This window comes from Buteo buteo, chromosome 22, assembly GCF_964188355.1.
Source record: "Buteo buteo chromosome 22, bButBut1.hap1.1, whole genome shotgun sequence".
In the NCBI taxonomy this organism is placed as follows: domain Eukaryota; kingdom Metazoa; phylum Chordata; class Aves; order Accipitriformes; family Accipitridae; genus Buteo; species Buteo buteo.
Window position 1 is genome coordinate 23913143 of NC_134192.1, and position 21236 is coordinate 23934378.

General features: G+C 37.2%; 1 protein-coding gene across 8 annotated transcripts in view; it reads left to right on the forward strand.

The window, feature by feature from the left end:
- The window catches only part of LOC142043340 (fibronectin type-III domain-containing protein 3a-like), a 50257-nt gene that overhangs the window by 19728 nt on the left and 9293 nt on the right, over positions 1-21236 (forward strand). For all 8 annotated transcript variants that reach the window (XM_075054404.1, XM_075054407.1, XM_075054412.1 and 5 more), the window contains 15 exons: positions 5212-5287; positions 6531-6607; positions 10488-10719; positions 12225-12497; positions 13796-13851; positions 15057-15211; positions 15469-15528; positions 17056-17194; positions 18260-18313; positions 19020-19141; positions 19227-19401; positions 19649-19735; positions 20056-20194; positions 20711-20779; positions 21033-21151. In XM_075054404.1, the coding sequence (XP_074910505.1) occupies positions 5212-5287; positions 6531-6607; positions 10488-10719; positions 12225-12497; positions 13796-13851; positions 15057-15211; positions 15469-15528; positions 17056-17194; positions 18260-18313; positions 19020-19141; positions 19227-19401; positions 19649-19735; positions 20056-20194; positions 20711-20779; positions 21033-21151 (1833 nt within the window). The remainder of the gene's footprint in view (positions 1-5211; positions 5288-6530; positions 6608-10487; positions 10720-12224; positions 12498-13795; positions 13852-15056; positions 15212-15468; positions 15529-17055; positions 17195-18259; positions 18314-19019; positions 19142-19226; positions 19402-19648; positions 19736-20055; positions 20195-20710; positions 20780-21032; positions 21152-21236) is intronic.

The window sequence follows — 21236 nt, forward strand, 5'->3', positions numbered from 1 at the left end:
GTCAGTATTGGGACCGGCACCGTTTAACATCATTGTTGGCAACACAGACAGTGGGATTGAGTGCACCCTAATCAGTTTTGCCAACAACACCAAGCTGTGTGGTGAGGTTGACACGCTGGACGGAAGGGATGCCGTCCAGAGGGACCTGGACAGGCTTGAGAGGTGGGCCCATATGAACCTCACGAAGTTCAACAAGGCCAAGTGTGAGGTCCTGCACATGGCTCAGGGCAATCCCAAGCTCAAATACAGGCTGGGCGATGAGTGGATTGAGAGCAGCCCTATGGAGAAAGACTTGGGGGTGTTGGTTGATGAGAAGCTCAACACGACCTGGCAATGTGTGTTTGCAGCCCAGAAAGCCACCTGTATCCTGGGCTGCATCTGAAGAAGCGTAACCAGCAGGTTGAGGGAGGTGATTCTCCTCCTCTGCTCTGCTCTCTGAGACCCCACCTGGAGTACAGCATCCAGCTCTGGGGCACCCAGCACAGGAAGGACATGGACCTGCTCAAGCAGGTCCAGAGGAAGGCCATGAAGATGACGAGAGGGCTGGAGCACCTCTCCCTTGAAGACAGGCTGAGAGAGTTGGGGTTGTTCACCTGGAGAAGAAAGGGCTCCAGGCAGACCTTATCGCAGCCTGCCAGTACCTAAAGGGAGCCTACAAGAAAGCTGGAGAGGGACTTTTTGCAAGGGCATGTAGGGATGGGACAAGGGGTAATGGCTCTAAACCAAATGCGGGTAGATTTAGATGAGCTGTAAGGAAGCAGTTGTTTACGGTGAGGGTGGTGAGGCACTGGCACAGGTTGCCCCGAGAGGTTGTGGCTGCCCCATCCCTGGCAGTGTTCAAGGCCAGGTTGGATGGGGCTTGGAACAACCTGCTCTAGTGGAAGGTGTCCCTGCCCAGGGCAGGGGGGGTGGAGCTGGATGATCTTTAAGGTCCCTTCCAACCCAAACCATTCCATGATTTTATGATTATGAATGGTAACAGTGAAGATCTTGACATGTTTGAATGTACAGTGGATAAAGAGGGTGCAACAAAATAATCGTGAATTGTTGAGGGTCTGATAGACCATAAATGCCGAAGTTTTAAAGAGATATTGTTTACTTTGTTACGGATGGGAAAGGATTGTAGAATACTTGCTTGTAAAAATAGCCTTTATTTAGAAAAAAAAGTGTACTCTGCTTTTTTTTCCTCAAACTCTGGAGATAAAAGTACAGTGACTGTGTTTTGAAATAAGTAAAGCTGTAGAGTCTCTAAGCTAGTTCTGAAGTTCTAGCATTAGCAACATGAAATTTTAGACACTTGACCAGCTGTGAGGTTATTCAGTAGGCAGTGTTTCATGTTACACAAGGAAAAGAGGTCAAGTAGATCTAATTAGAGACCATCTTCATAGCTGTATTTTTATAGCATGTCTTTGTATAGGTAAGTGTGTAGAATACTATTGTGTATTGAATGACCCAAAAGAAAGTGACAAGCGTTGAAATTTTCAGAACCTAGTGGAGACTGTTAGCAATCAGGTAAGGTTAAAAAAAAAAACAAAACCAAAACCCCCCCAAAAAACCCCAGTTGAATCTTGGACATGCATTTGAAGAGTGGACTTGAAGGCTGATAGCCTCCAAGACTTACAATTGAATTATATTGGAAGTAACAAGTAAGTCTGTTTAGTGAAAATCTTCATGGGACTGGGAATGTGATTTTGTGTTAATGTGCCAATATTTCTTACTCTAGTGTGTCTGTATGTAAACAACCGTGTCATCTTGCCATCCATATCATGTTGCTGACCTTTGGTTGGCTAACAAATACACTTGCTGTTCTTGTTTGTGGTACTTTTCTCTAGAGAGGCTTCTGAGCTACAGTCTCACATTGGAAAGTTTGCTTTTAAATAGAGTATTAACTTAGAAGCTTTGTTAATGCAGGTGATTTTTAAGTATTTTGCTGCCAGTGCCATAGAGGATAGGCTAATTACAGAGTATTACACAGTGGTTTTGTTTTCAGAAATAAAATGCGTGCCGTTTGGCCAATCACTTCAGTCAGATGCAACACCCAATTCATTAGTTTCATTTCACATAAAGTATAAGTTGGAAGTTTTCTGGAAGGGTTTCTTGTTCTGAAAAAACTTCAGCAATGGAAAGTCTGTGAATAAGGGATAAAAGCAAAACACTGACCAGTGCTTTGAAGTAGCTTGGTCCCACTAGTTCTGAAATGGTTACATGGGACACCTAAAGGTGTTGACGTTACTGTGACTCCTAGAACTAGTCTGTCATCTAACTTGGCTTAGATTGACGCATTAGAAACACTCAAGCTTCCTGGAAATTTTCCTTGGTGGAAGGTAGATGGAACTGCATTTGCTTCATTAATTATAGTGAGTCATTCCTCTAAGACATTGCCCCATGCATTCCTGAAATTCCAGTCCCTGAACTGCTCTACAGCCCTGTGATTACACCACTTACAATCCTTTTTGCTGAGTTCAGTTAACAGTTTCCTGAACTGTTTGTGAGAACTTCGGTTAATTGAAACCCGTTCCGAAGATCTGACACGTTCAGAGGCTCTGAATTTCTAAAAGGATCCCTTTCCTGCCTCTGAATTTTCTTGCCCTTGAAGATGAGACTTCCTCTGAGGTTTAATACCTGCCTGTGGAGTCCTGTCCCCTGCTAGTGTCCATCCCCAGCAGCTGTTGTTGGCAGCAGACCTCGTCTTTCCTGGTTTTTTGTGCTCCGGCAAATCCCCAGCCTCTTGCTGTCAGTTTTCTGTAAACAAGTAACATTGCTTCTCTCTTTACTCCTAGACATTTAGCGGAATTTAAGTCATAAATTTACTTATATACTGACAGATCTGTCTTAAGTTTCAGTGTTTTAATTATGCCATTTTTAAAAGCATTATCTGTCATCTGTCCTTCTCGTAGAACTGTAATAAATATTGCTGACTGGCTAGATGGCCTTTTCAGGGTGTTTTGGTGTTTTACTTATTGTCCAGAAACAGCTCATCTGCCTTGAGTAAAATTGTCTCCTGTACTATGAACTCACTGTGTTTGTATATGCCTCTGCATCCCCTGTTAAAAAATAAAAGCTAAGATTAATATAGCAGCGTGCAGAGTCTGCAAAACCAGTGTTAAGCAGCATTTATCAGCCTGCTGCTTTGTTTTACACACAACAGTTTAAATGTAACAGATCTGTGCAAACCTCAGTCTCTGTGCTGAAGTGGCACACTCAAGAGTAGAGGGAGAGAGAAGTGGGAGATGTAAGCTGTTAACTTCAGGAAACACGAGTGTGTTTGGACTTATATTTTTCCAGCTAACGTGTAAGAGAGTGGTTTGGTTAATGCCAGCATAAGCTACTTGGCAAACTCTTTGGAAAAGAGTAGTCAGTGGAGTTGGTCAAAAGGCAAAGGTTGAATGAGGGACCACAAGATCTTTTTAAGTCTCATTCTTTTCAGTGATCTTTTTATTAATGACCGGTATAATAGGACTGAGGTGTACTTAATAAATCTGCAGCTGATACAAAATGGGAGGAATTTCAAGCATCTTGGAAGCCTAAAATTATTTTGATTACTAGAAAGATAATCTAGAAAATTAGCATCAAGTACAAAGTACGATGTTTAGGTAGTCAGCTTATCCTAAGGAATGACTGGTTTAGTAGTCGTCCTTTAGAAAAACATCTGCCAACGGGTGGATAAAGACTGCAAGTGGAAGTCATCAGTGTTGGACTGTTTCAAAAAAAAAATGGCAGATAAAAACCCCAGAAGGATTTATATACAGGGTATGGCATCTAAATCACAGAAAACAATCTTTCTTTTATTGGTGCTTTATTCTTTATTTCATTGGTGGTTAAGACACGGAGTAAGGGTTCAGGTTGAAGCAGGGAATGCTGAAGTTAGATGATAAAATCTGTAATGATGAGGATAGTGAAACTGTGGTGCAGATGCCTAGGGATTTTATGGAGCTCTATCATTGGAGATGTAGCAGCACAAAATAGACAGGCTTATTCGTTAATGTCATGTGTAGTTCATTTTTACCGGGAGTTAGATGACTGGGTGATCTCTTCAGGTTCCATCTATCTGATAGGATTATTGAATGAAAGAAAACTATACTTTTTGAGTTTCATAGCTAGTTTTACAAATATATTTTATTTCAATTTTTACATCGGCCTTTGTTCTTTATGTGCTAGCTGTCACCAGGGTGGAATTTTGACTGTGTAATTGTGCAGTTCTTGCATGGCCAAACCCGTCATTTTACTAAAGAATTAGACCTGTGCCTATGTAATATAGTAGAATCTCACTGCGAAATTCTTGTAGTAATGTTGTCATGTTACAATAAAACTGAAGCACAGCTGCCAATATTTCACAGTAAGACTGAAGCACGTGCTATGAATGGGGTAGAATGAGGTGATCACTTGTGTTACCCAGCACAAGGGAAATGATGCTGTGGACTGCCTGAGGAATAATTCTGGCAGATGTCCACATTGATTTGTGTGAAAGTGAACGCGATCATGCCCAAATTGACCTGCAGAATCTCACTGTTGTATTTCTTCAGCTACAGAATTACACAAACGTGAGAAAATACACCTGATCTTTCAGGAGCTGTAGAGCAGTGGTGGTAGGCATGACCTGCTTTATCACCTCTTCTACCGTCCTCCCACTGCCAAAGGACTGCATACTTTAATAAGTTACTTGATAGCATCAGAGAATATATTATCAAAATACATACCAGCATGCTTTCAGTGAAAAAAAACATGGCCGAGTTTTGAGCCATGAGGGGTGAGGTTATAGTCCTAATTTTGCCACTTTAGCCCTGAAACTGAAATAATCTCATAGGCAAAGCTTGGAAAGCAAGGTGAATCTTAGGTAATTTATTGCTTCAGTAAAAGAAGAAAAAGCAGTGTAAAAATATTGAAAACAAAAGCTTAGTTAGTTATTTCAAGTGTACCAAGGGAGGCACTTTCTGGTAGTAATCAGAGAAAAATACTTATGATGCAAAACTAATGATTTTATGTCAAAGTATGAAGAAAATTCATTCTACTCGTCAGTGTTTCTCATCTTGCTTTTATAGTCTTTAAGGTTGCCAAAGCTGTATTGTTTTAATCTAACATGTGGGTATGAGGAGGAGATATGTGTGTGTGTGTGTGTCCCGGTAATTTCTAAAATTTAAAAAAAAACAAACCCAAACACCAAAAAAACCACCCAAAATCCAAACCACCTATTTTCTGTTTTGTTTTCTACAGGTTATTCTTGTACAGGTAAACCCAGGTGAAACATTTACAATTACAACTGAAGATGGACACATTCAATGTATTCAAGGTAAAGGAAAAACTGAAGTACTGAATCCAAATATTTTGATTCTGCAAATATCAAAGAATTGCTACCAGTGTTTGTTTCTGTAATGTCAAATGTGGTTTTGTATGTTCTGCAATGTAATAAATCAGATTTTTCAGTTTGTACTTAAAGCACAAAAGAGACAGCACTGGGAAATTGCCAAGATTCCCTGCATCTCCGCAAACTTTGCTGCTAATTTATAAAAGACTGGCATCTCAACTGTTTTTGTAATGATCCTTGAATAACTGTCTTCTCAGAATGTTAACACATGAATTTACATGGGATTTAGTCCACGCTAATCCAAACAACTTTAATAGATGCTGTGTGACCTCACTTTGTTGTAAGGTAGTGGCATTAGCAGTCTGCTGATATTGTGGGAAGCATTGCTACCCTCTGTGTGTGGCTACAAACTACTTTTTACCTTCTGGGTAAGTGACAGAACTGCAAATCTGAGTCGGGTCAAAATATCTCCTGTAAGTCAAGTTGAATTAATCAGTAATTCCATTTTTGGAATATTTTTCACCATTTCAAATAACATTATATAAAATGTGTCCATTCTGCTTTCATCAAGTCCCAGACAGGAATACTTTCTTTCAGCTTGATGTGAAAAATAGTACATTCTTATTTAAAAAAAAATTAAAAATTGGTAGACCAACTGTCAGCATTACTACGGTGCCAGTATTGTTGCTACAGACTTTTAACTCTGTCACAAAAGAAGAACTAAAATTTATCTATGCTGATTTTTGTACGATTAAAGAAATATTGTTGGCTGTATAAGCGTGGTGGTTGGGATAAATGTAATCTGTGCTTTTTGTAGAATAAATGTACATCCATACTTGCATTCAGCCATATTATCTAGAATTCTGGATGCTTCCTGAAAGTTATTAAATCATACTTAATGTGTGTATTGAATGTGAAAATGAGTTATCCATTGGTGACATAAATTGCGTTATTCTTCTTGATGGAAACTTGTTACAGTCACTTCTTTTATGTTTTTTTTTAAACTCGCAGTCCTTATTATTTAAGTTTCTCTCCTAACTGACTTTTTAATTGGATAGTTTAAGCCTTGCTTCTAAATCTACTTGTCTAAAAGTAGTTCCATAAATACAAAGTTGGATGCAGTTGCTGGCTTTTCAGGCACCGAAGTGAGCCACCACCTTTGAAAAAAAGGTGTCTCGAGTTTGTAAAAGCCTCATTTGTTAAAAAGTGGCACCTTATTACTTCTCAGGTCCAGCACATGTTCCTATGATGTCACCAAATGGTTCTATGCCGCCTATATTTGTGCCTCCTGGTTATGTATCTCAGGTAAACTTTAATTTATTCTTATATTTCAGTATGTTTGTGAGTGTGGCTTTTCAACAGTAAGGCTATTGATTATTTTATCTGGAACAGCTGTTAAAAGCATTTCTTATATTTTTTCCATTGAGCTTGCCAACTATTTAACTTTATTGTAGGCTCTATCACCTTCTGATCACTTGGTAAAATTTGATCTAGTTTTCAGGATTTTTGTAATAATACTACTAAGCAGTAAAAGATTACTTTTAGTAAGATAGTAGATGGCTGTGAATTGGCTGTCTGCTGAGCTCCATTAACAGGATCCACATCTTGATTTTTTTCTTCAGTCCTGTTTTCAAGGTGAAAGTAGGTGCCTGGGTCATATGAATAATCACAGTTGACTGCAGCCTGCTAAGTGTCAGAGGACTGATGGGTATAGACGGTGCTTAGCTCTGCTAGAAACAGTCTGATGGGAACATAGCTGGGGGCAGCATCGGAATTGAATGTCTCATGCATGCCATGGTTATGAGGCTTGTGTTTCTTACATTGAGGTTATACAGGTCATATACCAGTATCACTCTCTCTTTCATCCCTTAGGTCTTTTTTTTCCTGGGCTGCATAAGATATTTCTCTTTAATGTCTGCTCATAATTCAGCTTTTTCTATTGTAATATAACTCTATTTATCAAAGTTTTCAATGCCCCTTTCTTTACCAGCTCTGATCTCCTTAACATTCAGCAAAAACACTCTACTGTTCTAGCAGAAGTGTGAAGAGGAGTGTTAATGCTAGTGACATGTGCCTATGAAATGAGCAGGACTCTGGGCTCCTCTCCCAGCTTTACTTTTCGGTTCTCACTGATTTTCCACTCCTCTGTGTTGTTAAGTCATAGCAGATCAGACCTGCATGTGGTATTTGAACTGTCAGGTATTTGAAGTTAACAATTTGATTTACTCTTAAATTAATGCATTTTTTAAAGGGAAGTAATTACAAACAAATGTTTAAACGGCACAGGCTAGGTTTCTCCTTTTCTAGTGTTGCTCAAAATCAGGACTTTTCTGAGTAGGCTTGAAAACTTTGTAACTGTATGTTCTTGAGTTCCTCAGGCAGTTGTCTTTTTGCATACAGCTGCCTCTGCATTTTGTGCTTCTGCTATTATAAGTAGGTACTTTCATGCAGACCTTGAAGAAAGATCCCCCAGCTAATTTATGCATCAATGTGAAATTGAGTCTTCAGTGCAAACAGTATGCAAAGCACTGGCAAATGCTGAGGTGTACAAACTGAAAAATATATTTGTTCTGTGTTTGCTGTCACATGATACTGGGGGGGTTGTTTTGTTTTGTTTTCCCTTGGTCATTATGACAGGGATAGACAAGTTTGAAACCAGCTTTAAATTAGAGCTTGAGTTATTTATACTGTTCTTGTCAGTGGATGAGACTTTAACTCTCTGCTCCCAAATCTGTCTGGAGGAGCCCAGAGATTGTTATGTTTGTTTCTGCCAAAGTGGAATGAAGTGATTCAGTAGTGGATAATGGGGACACAGCAACTTCAGACTGTAAAATCATGTGAAAGTCTTACTGTATTAATGTATCCCTTCTACCTGAAACTATGCCACATGTTCTTGCTTAATATATACATAAAACAGATTTAACACAGCCATCAAAATTTGCAATGAGTTTTGACTTGTATATGTTATAGTGTGTTATAATATTATGCAATGTAATGTAGTTCAAGTGGTGTATTTAGTTCCGTTGATGAACCAAAAAACCCCCCACGTTGTTTCTAGAACAAAGTGTATTCAGTGTAAGCTTAGTCTTAAGTGTTGTCTTGTAATTTTTTTTTCTTCTATTTAAAGTCTGTTAAGAATTGCTAATAATACAGCTGACTCTGAGGCTGTCTCACAGCTGAGCTTTGTCATAGCAATTTGTGAGTGGACACATTCTGTTTCCCTTCAGAAGAATAATTTCTCATTAGTTTGCTCTATCTTTTGCTGAGGAGCTTTTCAAAATACACTTTTGGTGTAAGTGGTATTTCAACATCCGTAATGCCTTCTTGGCCAACTAGGAAATGCTACAGTGATTTCTTATAACCAAACTAAATCCTCTTTAAGAGAAGGTCATGAAAGAACTAACAGGATAAAACATGGTCTGCTTTTGTCTAAGTTCTTTCTTTAAATGCCTGAAAATATAAATTGTGTCTATTTTTAGTAACAGAGGGCTACATAAATAAGTTGAACTCTTCTAAGAGCAGGTTTTATTTTGTGTGATTTACATTATGGATTGCATTAAAAAAAAAAGTACTTTTTTGCATCTCAATTTTCTATGTCAGCCTGCAGCTGGAATGCATCCCCCACCCTCCATCCACAGGTGGTATTTTCTGCTGACTACATGATCCATCTCTGTTAATACTAAAGCACTGTAAGGCCCTTCCTAATAGTGTTTGTGATTTGCATTTTTAAATGCAACTCGGAGATGACGACTGATGTTGAAGGAAAGAAGCATAAAGCTGCAGACTAATTTTAAACCAATCTAAGAAAAATGCCTTGTTTTCCTACTGAGACTTGATTAATTTTGAAGTGTCAGTTTGCCTATAATATAGAACATTTTCCTATCGATTCTTTTTTTTTACCAATTACATTGCTGATACCTCTCTAATCTTTTGTGTGAGGGAGAAAATGAGTTGTTGTCTGCCTTTAAATAGGATTTAATACAGTCTAGTTAGTTTCTGAGTGAGACTTCTCATTAGATACAGTCTGAATTTTATGCCAGTGGACTTCTGTATTGTGGCAGAAGAAACAAACTGGAATATGACCAGATGATTTTTCTGATGGTCAACTCAGAAGCTTTTGACCCCATCAGAGCTGTAGGTGCTGAAAACTAAATCCCTCAGATAAGCAAAATGGACTGTAACCACAGAATGACAGCAAATTGGTGCAGATGTCCTTCTGTACTGTGAACCCTACCTGGAGAAAGGACCCTGTAAACCTCAGCATCCGGTTGTCTGTTCCAGGTGTCTTAAAGATGAGACTAAACTGGGCATTGTTTCACTTCAGTGTCATTGTTGTTTAATATGTCTTTTTGTGAATCCTGCTGTAGTGTTATTTTTTGACCTTGTCTTCTAAAATCTGTGTTCCGTCTCTTCTCAGTTTTAAGATTTAGAGAAGCGTTACTGTATAAAACCCTAATGTATTTTAAATTTACTGTAGGAAAAGCAATATATTGAGATATTAATGTATTTCATGCTGGCAGAATTAGACTTCAGAAGGAGCCTATATATTCCCAGTTTAGGACACATGCTTAGAAGTGTGCCTGTGCATACATATGCATGTACTGTCTTAGCATCTTTTTATCCTAGAGTTCAGACGCACAGACAGGTTCCTTGTCTGAATTCTCTTAGCCTGTGGCAAACATGAAATATTTTGACATTTGAGTTGGCTTGGATCATAGTACAAGACAGCAGAGCTGACTTGTAATACTTTGTACTTGCCATAGGCTAAGAATGTGTATGCAGACATGTACCACAAATCAGGTGACATGCAGTGACTTGTACGTACGATAGTGCTGTCAGTCAGGATGTAGTCTAAAGCAGTTCTTCTAACTCTAACTACAAGTAGACTGGGAATTACACCCTGATCAATTCACATTACTTGTTTAAAAGAATATATACATTATTCATAAATTATAGATTGCTTAGCACTTTGGTGTGTGAAGCTCAGCTTCTTAAAACTGATTGCTTCAAACTCCAGTTTCTTCCAGTAATATATGCTGGGTTTCGACTGGAATTCATTTCAGTGTGTATATCCCTGACTGTCAGATTGTGGGTATAAACTGAAGCGCAGAGATTTTTTATTATATATACAATATTTATAAGATTGTTATTGTACTAACTTTTGATTTCTTATGTCGCATGACAGGTGGTGGAAGAAAATGGAGTTCGTAAAGTGGTGGTATTGCCACACTCAGCTGAATTCCATCCTTCCATGCATCCTCCTCCTCCTCCTCCCCATGTGCCACATTACATGCATCATCACCATGCTTTGCTTCCCCACCCACCTCACCCAGTGTACCCCCCGGTTCCTGGGACGGGAGAGCTGCCACCACAGTTCATTCACCAGCATCCACCACCACACGTTTTTCAAGAACAAGGTGAGAGCGCAGGTGATGTTTAAATACACGAGAAGGCCTTTCACTGGGTGCATCTAGATTGAGAGAGCTGAGTTTTGTCAGTAGCTCTTTCACCCATTTCTGTTATTTTGGTGCTAGTTATCAGACTCCCTGAGGCTTACGTGTCTTTATGGGGTATTTTAAATTACACTTGCATATAAGGTGTCATGGTCTGAAGGCACTCTGCATGTGCAAAGTATGATTGTATAAAGTTTAAATCTTCTGCTGTTCTGTTTTTAAGGATCTAATGCAAAAGCAGTAATTTAGAAGTGTTCTAATACTATGTGTATTTTTCATGGATCCTTACTTTTGTTACTGTAAATGCCACAATGATTGCTTCTACCTTTCTCTAAAATTGTGCTCTCCAAAACTGCTGTGTTTTGTCACAGCCTTGGCATGAAGTTTTTTGAAAATGCAATAATTTGATACATGAATGTATGTTTTTTGATGAGACAGAGTCCAAATATGACTGGAAAGAAAATAAAAATATCATACATAAACCAAAAAAAATAGTAATCCATGTTGGAAGATGAAGTGGAAATCCACTCTATATGTAAAAACTGAATGAAGCAATACTTCATTGGAGCCATTGGAGGGCTGGGGTCACTGCTGAATTAAACCAGGCTGTAAGCTTTATTATATAAACAAGCATTTAATGCAAGCAATTAGACTATGTAAGACCATCCACTATCTCTGAAGCTTACATTGGTAATTAAGCTATTTCAACTCATGTCTAGGGTAAAATATTCAGTAGCACCCAAGCTACATTTTAAAAAGTTAGTTTGGGTCCTAAATTTGCTTGCACTTCTTTGAAAATGTGACTGCATGGCTGTATCAGAGAAAAAGGGCAACTGTAAGGCATAATCTTGAGCAGCTAACAAAAGAGAAAGGCCTGAAGAATTAAATTAAAAAAAAAAAAGAAAAACAAAACAAACTCTAAACTCAGCAAGTGGTCAAAAATAATGCTTAAGAAAAAGAAAAAAAAAATCAACAATTTGTATATGGGTTAAATAGGAAAAATGGAAATTTGCTTGCAGATACTTTGTGTGTCCTACTGTAGCGTTTAGCTAACATTGACAATGTTTCAAAACAAGAGTTAAATCTCCAGGTGCATTCTTCTCCTACTACCTGATCTTTATGCTCATCCACCGGTTTGAGCCCAATCCATAAACTCTTTATCAGGTGAGGTTCCTAAAGTCTCATGAAGCTCTGCCGGTCAGCAGTGTGAGACGTGCGTGTTTCTTGTCTGTTGTTCTGCTGCCCAGAGACACGCCGTGAAACTCCTCAGGACTTCACAGATGCACCAAGCCAAAGTTATGTGAGCCATGCAGCTCCATGCATCTACAGACTGACAAAGCAAGCACAATGAAGTTCCATGGGTTTTCAAGTTCTGGTTTTACTGTAGTCATTCTTCTAAGTTACAGAGTGTTTCTCAGATGTCAAATAAATTGTACTGAATAATGAAATAAGTTCTCCTTTCTTTGTAGAGCCTCGTTCTCATGGAAGGACAAACTTCATTCAGCGAGATGAAAGGAGTCTCAAAATGCAAGAACACCTAAAGAAAAGACTAAAAGACAGACAAGCTAGTGGTCATACTAACAATAAACTTAACAGTCCTCCATCATCACCACATAAAGTTGTTAATTCTTCCAACGCAACAATTCAGAATGGAAATGGAAAGGGACAGCAAGGGGCAGGAGGACCACTAAAGCAGAAGCAGATAGGAAAAACAAAGGGCAGTCCAGATGCAGAGATGGGAGGTAGGTTGTGTTGAAAGGGTACAAAAAAAAAACCAACTAGATTCTTCTGTAACAGAAGATGCTATAAGTTCATTGCAAAATAGTTTCTGAAAAATTTGAATTTGTAAATTTCTTTGGCTATTCAGGATTAGAGAAAGCCTGAAATACTTTTCATTATGTTGGATTTTTTTTTTTTTTCCCCCCTCTAGAAATAATAGTAATGTCAAGTTTGTTCATTTGAGATTTGTCATATAAGGTCTTCAGGAAGGTTTAATTTTAAACCTGCCTTTTCTGACCCAGGACTGATCAGTATTCCAAGTGAGGATCACCTGTGGGTACTTATATAAAAGGCTTCTGGTGTCATTCTTTGTGGCACTTTTCAGATAACTAGGAGTTATTTAAAACTTCAAGAAATAGGAAGGTTTGAGCAACTGTCCGTACAGGTTTCTGTTTGAGCCTTTTTAATTGCTTATGGCTATTTACTTGCATATACTAAAATAACTTGTGTACAATATCTTTGTTTTTCCTGACGGTTTGAAACAGTGTTGCTGAAATGCAGTTTCTTACCACATTGTTTTGTGTGTGTCTTAATTTAAGTGGTTTGTTAGGCTGCAAGGTCTAGTCCTCGTGTGTCACTGTTGTATTTAACTCTTCAGTTAGAGAAATAAAAGAGAAATCTGACTTTGTATCTTGGGAAGTAAATAGAGGTGGAAGCTGTTATCCAGCTTGTTTCAAGGATGAAAAATATACTTGATTAAAGATTTGTCTTAATACAGATTTATTGGGGGGGGAAATAGTTTTTATTTGCAGGCAGAATAATATCCTGAATTGTTCGACACGGACAATTGCAAAGATATGATTCAGTTTACAGACGTAACCCTTTTGGTACCTGTAGGTATTTTTAATGTGCAGTTTTGATCGGGCTTCTTCCGAATTATGCCTAGACTGAGTGTTTTGCAATAGAAATTCAAGGAAAGCACATACAATAGAGAGATAAGATCTTATTGTCATTTTTTTAACACCTTTCATTTTTGGAGGAATGTTTCTGTGTTGTCAAAGAAAACCTATTTATGCTCAGATTAGGAAAATATACCCTTTGTGCAGGATGTACTAAAAGGGTTTTTGTAACACTGTTAGTTTTGGATAGTTCATGTTTCTACCCCTCACGCAGCCAAAACAAACAGGGGAAATGAACTTTGCACAATAAGTACTATTGTTAAACTCTTAATGAGGCGAACTCCATCTTGTGGTGGCATTTTTGTAACAGACTGGTTTGCTCTTGGGGTTTTTGGTAATCTGTTTTGTGTTTGAAATTTCAGAATCTGACACAGAATCCAAGAAATGTGATATTCACTTGAGCATTGGCAAGCCAGTCGTAAGTATTATCCTTAAAATACCATTATTTTCTGTGCATTTGCTTTCTATAAAATACCATGTGTCTTATTGATTTCTTTTTCTTTTTTTTTCTTAATGGTTTATTTTTTTAATAGAGAAAATGTATTTTAGTTGTCAAAGTTCATAGCTGGGAAAGGGCAACCATGCTATGGAAACCCACTATTTCTCAACTTTCTGAAACAGTCTGTCTGATTCAGTTTCCCAGTCTGTAACCTGAGAGTGTATCCACTGTTGATGATGTTTAGTATATGACAGCGCTGTAGTGCCTTGCAAACCAAGGGCCTGCTAAACTAATTGAAGCCTATCCACTCTTGGAACCATCCTTCATTCAGCATAGAGGATTTAAGACTATTGGGAATAGAATTTACAAAAATAGATCGTCTTTTTACGTTATGTTTAGAAATTGGAGCAAATATTTGAGTATTTACAGATGTATTTAGGAAGTTGGAGTCTGGTGACGTTAATTTAAATGTCTAAAGGCTAAAACTGCACTGATATTTTTGATCTTGAGCATGCTTAATGACACTCTTCTTTGCATTATCTATACAGTAAGCTTGGGTTGTATTCTTTTGCTCCAGCTTTCCAGCTCTTCTTTGTTATGGTATTTTTTCATTACTGCTTCTGACGTCTGTACTTAATGCTAACACAAAGCTGTGTTGACTTTGTCAGAGAAAATTTGGAGTATGGGAATTAAGCAGGAAAAAACTTAGACCAAAAATTTTAGTCATGATCACTTAAAATCAGAGCCTCTTGCTATCCTATAGCTTAGTGGTTAAATATTAAGATTATGTGAGGGAGTTGTAATAGAGCTAGAAAGTTAGGCTATCTGACTGTGCCAAAGTATAGATCTGGTGTCACTGTTCGAGACTCCAAATCTGAAAATTTGCTCCAAATGAGTGATGTGAACAGTGCAGGTGAAATAAAAATTTTCTCTTCGTGCACTGAGACAATGTACTGTGTCTATAAGTTCGTTTAGTGTTTGAAGGGAAATTCTTTAATATGATATTTTAGAAATGAAAAGAGGAAATAATTTAAATTCAAATAATGACTTGATATTTCCACTACAAAGGTAAAGAATTCCTCCAGTGAGGAACTTCATAGGCAAACTAGCGACACCATGTTATTGACTAATATACCTTTTATTACAGAAAGCAAACTTACTTGCATTATTTATGCTTTTAATAGGTTTCTGATATACAAGCAAGATCAGCCGTTCTGTCCTGGAATCTCCCAGTTAGTTCACAGAATGGAGAGAGCCATAGTCATAGTCCAGCAGCATTTACATTTGAAGTAGCAATATCCAACAGTGGTAAAAATGGAAAATTTAAATCTGTCTATGTGTAAGTTTAGTTTCTTCATTTAAGCACAATACCGATGTTTAAAAACATTAACCAATCAGCAATCTCTCTATCAGGAGCTGTTTGTTGACTTGCAGACCTACCTACTTCACATGAAATAAATTTTAAGTAATATCACTAAGTTACATGGACAATGGAAAACGTGAAAATTAAATGTGCGCTACATGGTTTTGCTTTTCAATAAGCTTTTATCCTTTAAAGTATAAGGATGAGCTGTAACTTTTTTTTTTTTTCCACAGTGGGGAAGAATTAACAGTTACACTTCCTGATCTCAGACCAGCAACTGATTATCATGCCAGGTATGTTGCTGGGAATGAAATACTTAATACTTTCGTTATGTTAATTACAAAATTATTGTGGCTCCATGAAAAATATGTGATGACAAACAACTTGAGGAATATTCTGCAAAAATATCATACCCATGGACACTACTGTTGCTATCTAAATTTCCACTTACCTTCTCATCTCATTAAAATGTCACTTCATTTTCTTCCCTACTGTTTTCTCTGTCTCTTTGTTTCTCAAATATAAACTTTAAGTTACCCCCTGGTATTTTTTTAGAACAACAAGATTGGACTCAGTGAAAGAGATTGTTGTAGGCTGAAGGCAGTGGTAAATAAAATAATTTAGCCTTGAACACGGATTTGCAAGTCTGACTGGTCAGCTTGATTTGTAAAGTTGCTTCTCTAAACTGCAAGCTTCTGTAGCAGTGCAAGGAGGGAAATGGAAACTGTTCGAAATAGGGAGAAGTTAGATGCTGTGTTACATGGGAGCAAGACGTGATGTTAAAGAATTGCCACGCAGAGTAAATAAGCATTACTGGAGAAGGTGTTTAACTGGTCAGGAGAAAGACAAGCTGGTTAAACAAGCCAGAAGAACACGGATCCAGTAGCAGAAGAGAGCGCCTCAGTGCTTGGGCACAGAAGGGCACAAGTTTTAAGACTTCCTGAAGCAAACTCCTGTTCTTAAACTGCAAGAGAGTTCTGAGTGTGTTAAATAGCACAGCTCTGGTTGCACAGCATAGCATAGTGTGTGTTTGGTTCGTGGTGTTGCTTTCCGTAGAGGCCAGCTTTCTTTCACCTACAATTCGTTTGGTAAGACGGACAGTATTTCTGAAAAATTAGTCAAGTCATTGTTCTTCAGAAACAGACAAAAATGAGCGTGACTGTTCTAGCGGTTCTGTCCCATTTGAACAATTACACTGATAAACGTGGCTTTATTGCCCAAACAGCTGATTTAGCCTGTTTTAGTATCTGTTCTCTTGCACAAGTAAGTGTTGCCCATATTTGAATTTCAAGGTCTTTTTAGCAAAAGGTTCATTTCAAGTCCTGTATTCTGTTACGATTTGGTAACACTTCCTATAGTTTTCATCATGCCTCCCACCTGTATTTCATCACTAAAATATCTCCACTGTGTTAGATAGTAATTGTAAAGTAAATGAAGGATGCCAGATGGAGTCTTCAAGATCAGTAAGTGTACCTGTGTGATCTCCATCACACTACTCTGTCAGCATGTCCCTGTCTCCCTGAACATAGAAAGGAACAGCAGTGTTTCTTATGATGTGGGCATTGGTTACTAGAACCTGGAGCAACATCATAAACTCACTTTCTGTTGTTTCTTCCTGAAGGAAAAGGCATAAAGTTGTCTTTTAGAATCAATGATGTAAAAGAAGAGTGATTGGGCACTTGTTGCCTATAACGTGAGCAGGCTGGTCTTGTTGCTGTAACCACTGCTTGTGATTAAATGCTTTTCTAGAGCTGGCAACTCTTTCCTTAAATTTTAAAGTGCTAATGCAATAGCAACATAATTAATTGTCCTTTGTTCAGAGTTTCAGCAACCAGCAGTTCCATAAAAGAGTCCATTTCCGAATTGGTGAGTTTCACTACAGAAAGTTGTGAGCCAGACTGTCCAGCTGCACCGAAGCTAATTTACAGAACCAAAAACAGCCTAAGTTTGCAGTGGAAGGTAAGCAGTATTCACGTATGGTATGTTTAAATTAGCTTTGTCAATACTTTAGTGTGTACTTTAGGTGTTGGCTTTTTAGTTGCTCAGCTAAGACTGATAACTGAAGTCATGATTGTTTCTTCCTCTTTCTTTCAGCATTTACTTAGCTTCTTGCATACAGCTTTAGTGTGATAGAGTTGGTAGCAGGTCTCTCCGAGTATGAACTAACCAGTAGGAAAGATCTCTTCTGAATTGGCAGCATAGGAAAACATAGAGCATTTATATTTTTGCTTGGGGTTCCTGGATGATAAATAGATACGACTTTGTGTTGTAATTCAGAGTTCTTGTAGTTATTCTGACGTATTTAAAGTAAATTTCTTTGGCTAGTTTGTAGATTTAAGTTTTTTAATCTGACTTTTGAATATATACAGTATCTGTAAAGACTTGTTGGTAACTGTGTTTTCTTGTCTTTTTGTGTTTTTCATATGACTGTGCTTACACCTGGAAAACAGTTTATTGCTAAATGACTTTAATTAGTTAAATTATTTGTATAATCTGTACTTACAAAGTGAAAAGTTCCCAATTCATATGTTGTAATAAGCCCAAATGTCACTTGTCTAACGCCTACGTTGCTCAGACAGTTGGTGAGCGCACAGTGCAAGGACACAAGGAAAAAAGCGATAAGAATATCATTTGCGTTATTCATAAAATAAAACTATTCATAAGTTCATATTCTGAACTATTGGAATTAATAAAAGTAGTATAGCAGCCTGGAGAGCCATCAGGAAGAAGGAATTAAGCTAGTTAAAACACCTGCCAGTTTTTTTACCATTTCAAACTCACTTTACTGAATGTGTGTCAGTGCCCACAGTAGAGTTTCAGATTATCACAAGTGTGTTTGTGGAAGAAGAGGGCTGTTCTGTACGTCTACTGCAGATTCCTTTCAGATCTACACTAAATATTTTGTTTTAAAACGCAGTTGGATTATATTATATTTAATTATTAAATTTTTTTTTAATGTGCAAAAATATTTATGAAAGTACAACCATTTGATTTTAACTTTTTTCATTGTTTCTTTATTTTCAGTCCTCAAATGACAATGGTTCCAAAATAACTAATTTTCTTTTAGAATGGGATGAGGTAAGACCTTTTCTAGTGAAAAAAAAAAAATCATAATGACATCTGTAGACCAATTATACTTAAAAATACTTTTTGCTTAGGTACATCAGCTATTTTCAGTGCAACTGTCCAGACAGTTTTAAAGAGACAAGCCAATTAAAAAGCTTGAATCGAATGCCTAGTATTGCAGCAATTCAAGTAGACAATCCTTTCAGAACCTCTGAGAGGACAGTGTAAAACTCCCTCATTTGGTTCTTGTCATTCAGAGCATCATTAATTGCTGTGCTCTGTTTATATGGATGAGCGTTTGTCTTGTATATTCAGTAGCTGACATAAATATTACTCAGCTTTTGAACTTCTTACTGAAATGTATTCCAAAGTGATAAAAAAACTTCAAAAATGTGTTTTGTTTTCAACTGAAGTCATTTATTACCATTTTGTCAAATCCACAGTGCCAAAAAATAAACAGATGCCTCAATCAAAATGTGGTTTCATTATCAAGAATGCTCAGGATTACTGTCGGCATACTCAGTATGACCATGATGAAATGAGCTTTTTACATTCTTTAGGCTTAGTCTTTTTTTTTTTTTTTTTTCTTTTTTTTTTAAATTATTATTGAATTAGTGAAATGAAATTTAGGAAAATTGAGAATGAAGAGGTTGACTTTAGCAGGGAGCATAGAGTCCCCGTGCAAAAAGTGACTCAGCTTGTTCTCACTTTTTTAAAGGGGAAGAATGGACCCTTCAAAGAATGCTACTACGGGCATCTGAAGCAGTATAAACTTACCAAACTCTCTCCTTCTACAAAATACTCGCTCAGATTAGCTGCTAAAAATGATATTGGAATGAGGTAATGAACACAATGTATCATATAATTTATTTTCTCATCAACTATGTCTGCTGCTGTTAACATTTTTCAAAAAATATTTTTCTAGTGGATTCAGTGAGACAGTGACATACTACACAGCAGGAATTGTCCCACCAGCCCCATCACCCCCGGTGCTCGTTGAAGCAGGAGTGAGCTGGCTGTCAGTGAAGTGGAACCCACCTAACGGGGTGTCTTCAGATGATTCTCTCACTTACAGTTTAGACATGGAAGAAGAAGGTTCTGTAAGTGCTGGGTTTTGGTTTATGTGCAAAAGCCTGATAGGCAGTAAGTAGTGCTTAAATAAAAAATTAACTCTGTATTTTACTTTCAAATAAAATGCTGCAAAATACTGCCACAGTTGGAAAGTATTGTGTGTATTCATGAAACAAAGATGAAGTTCAAGCTTAAAAAAAAATGTGATTGATCTTGATCTGGTTTTTGTTTTATCATGGAAAATTAATGATTGTTTTTATTTTCCCTCCTTTACAGGGTTATGGTTTCCAACCACAGTACAATGGAGATGAACTGTCATGCACTTTAAGAAATCTTAGGAGGAGTACATCCTATAAGTTTAGGGTTTGTACTATGTTTTGTTTCTAATTTAATTATGACTGTATGCTTTTGTGGAGTTTTAACATTTTCATACAGCTAAGACACTTTCTATGGAGACAGCAGAAAATTACCTGCAGTACTTCTGTTGTTACAATAGGTTTTGGTGGAATCATAATACAAATCAGATTTTTTTGCACTAGCTAATTTTGTTTTCTTTTAAATTGTTGTCTTTTCTTGGGTTTTGGTTTGGTTTTTTTTTTTATAGAAGAAGTTTGTAAATCAGCAAGATATTACTTGTCATTAAATAAAGTATTTATTATATATTCCGTTCATTCCTGAAACAGCTCTTTGCCTACAACAGTGAAGGAAAAAGTAGCCCTAGTGAGGTGGTAGAACACAGCACCAATCCTGACAAACCTGGACCACCAAGTAAACCAACTGTAAAGGGCAAGATCCATTCACACAGTGTGAAAGTTACGTGGGGTAGGTTACATTTTGCTAACACTGTATTTGACTGCTGCTTATGTATGTACAGTAACTCAGTAATGCAGGTTAAAAAACAGAATCAAACTCAGGCTAATTATTTGTCTCTGCAGATACCATTATTGCAGGAGAAATACTTAGCATTACCAAAAAAATTGCAACTTGGTTTGTTTTGGGGCTGTAGTACAAAAGTAATGTTTTTCTTTATTCATTTTGGAGAAGCAGGCAATGCAGTTGTAATAGCCTCTAGATTTACTGTGATGCTTAAATAATTTTCATGTGCTCTTAAAAAAATAAGACCTGAAATTGGCAGTATTTTCCTAGTTACTCTTCTTCCTGGCATATTCACAATTAATAATAGAAAAAAAACATTCTTCTGAAAAATGTATTCTGAATATGTAAGTACACTGTTTTCTGTTTCTGTTTGAATTTTCTACTTGAATATATTCTACAATGAATGAATATGTTCTCTGAAAAATCTTCTATAATTTATTTTAAGATATTGATTTCTTTCAGAACCACCCAAAGATAATGGAGGATCAGACATTTCTAAATACTTCTTGGAAATCTCAGAAACATCAGTCGGTAAGCAATCATCTTTAAGTACTAATTCAGCTTGTGTGCTAATTCAGTGTACTGATTCACTACTCATTGCTCTAGCAATTACTGTTCTGTTTTCACATGTGTATATTGTTGTACATGTTCTCTGCATAATTGATCATTCAAATTCGATTCTGTGGCTTGACTGCCTTCTCTAATTGATAATTGTGTGAGAGAATTTTCAGGGTTGATTTTTGCAAAAGTTTTGTAGTGTAAAGTATTTTCTTTCTCTCCTCAGGAAGTAAATGGGACACCATATACAGTGGTTCCCAGAGAGAACATGTATGTGATCATCTCAAGCCTGGCACTACCTACAGAATGAGAGTTTATTGTGTCAGTAAAGGTGGTGAAAGCCAGGTAAGAAAAATGAGAATAAATTTGCTTCTGAAAACCATTTCTATTCATGTTCTAGTGAAATGTTGTTTTGTGTTTCCACTCTAAA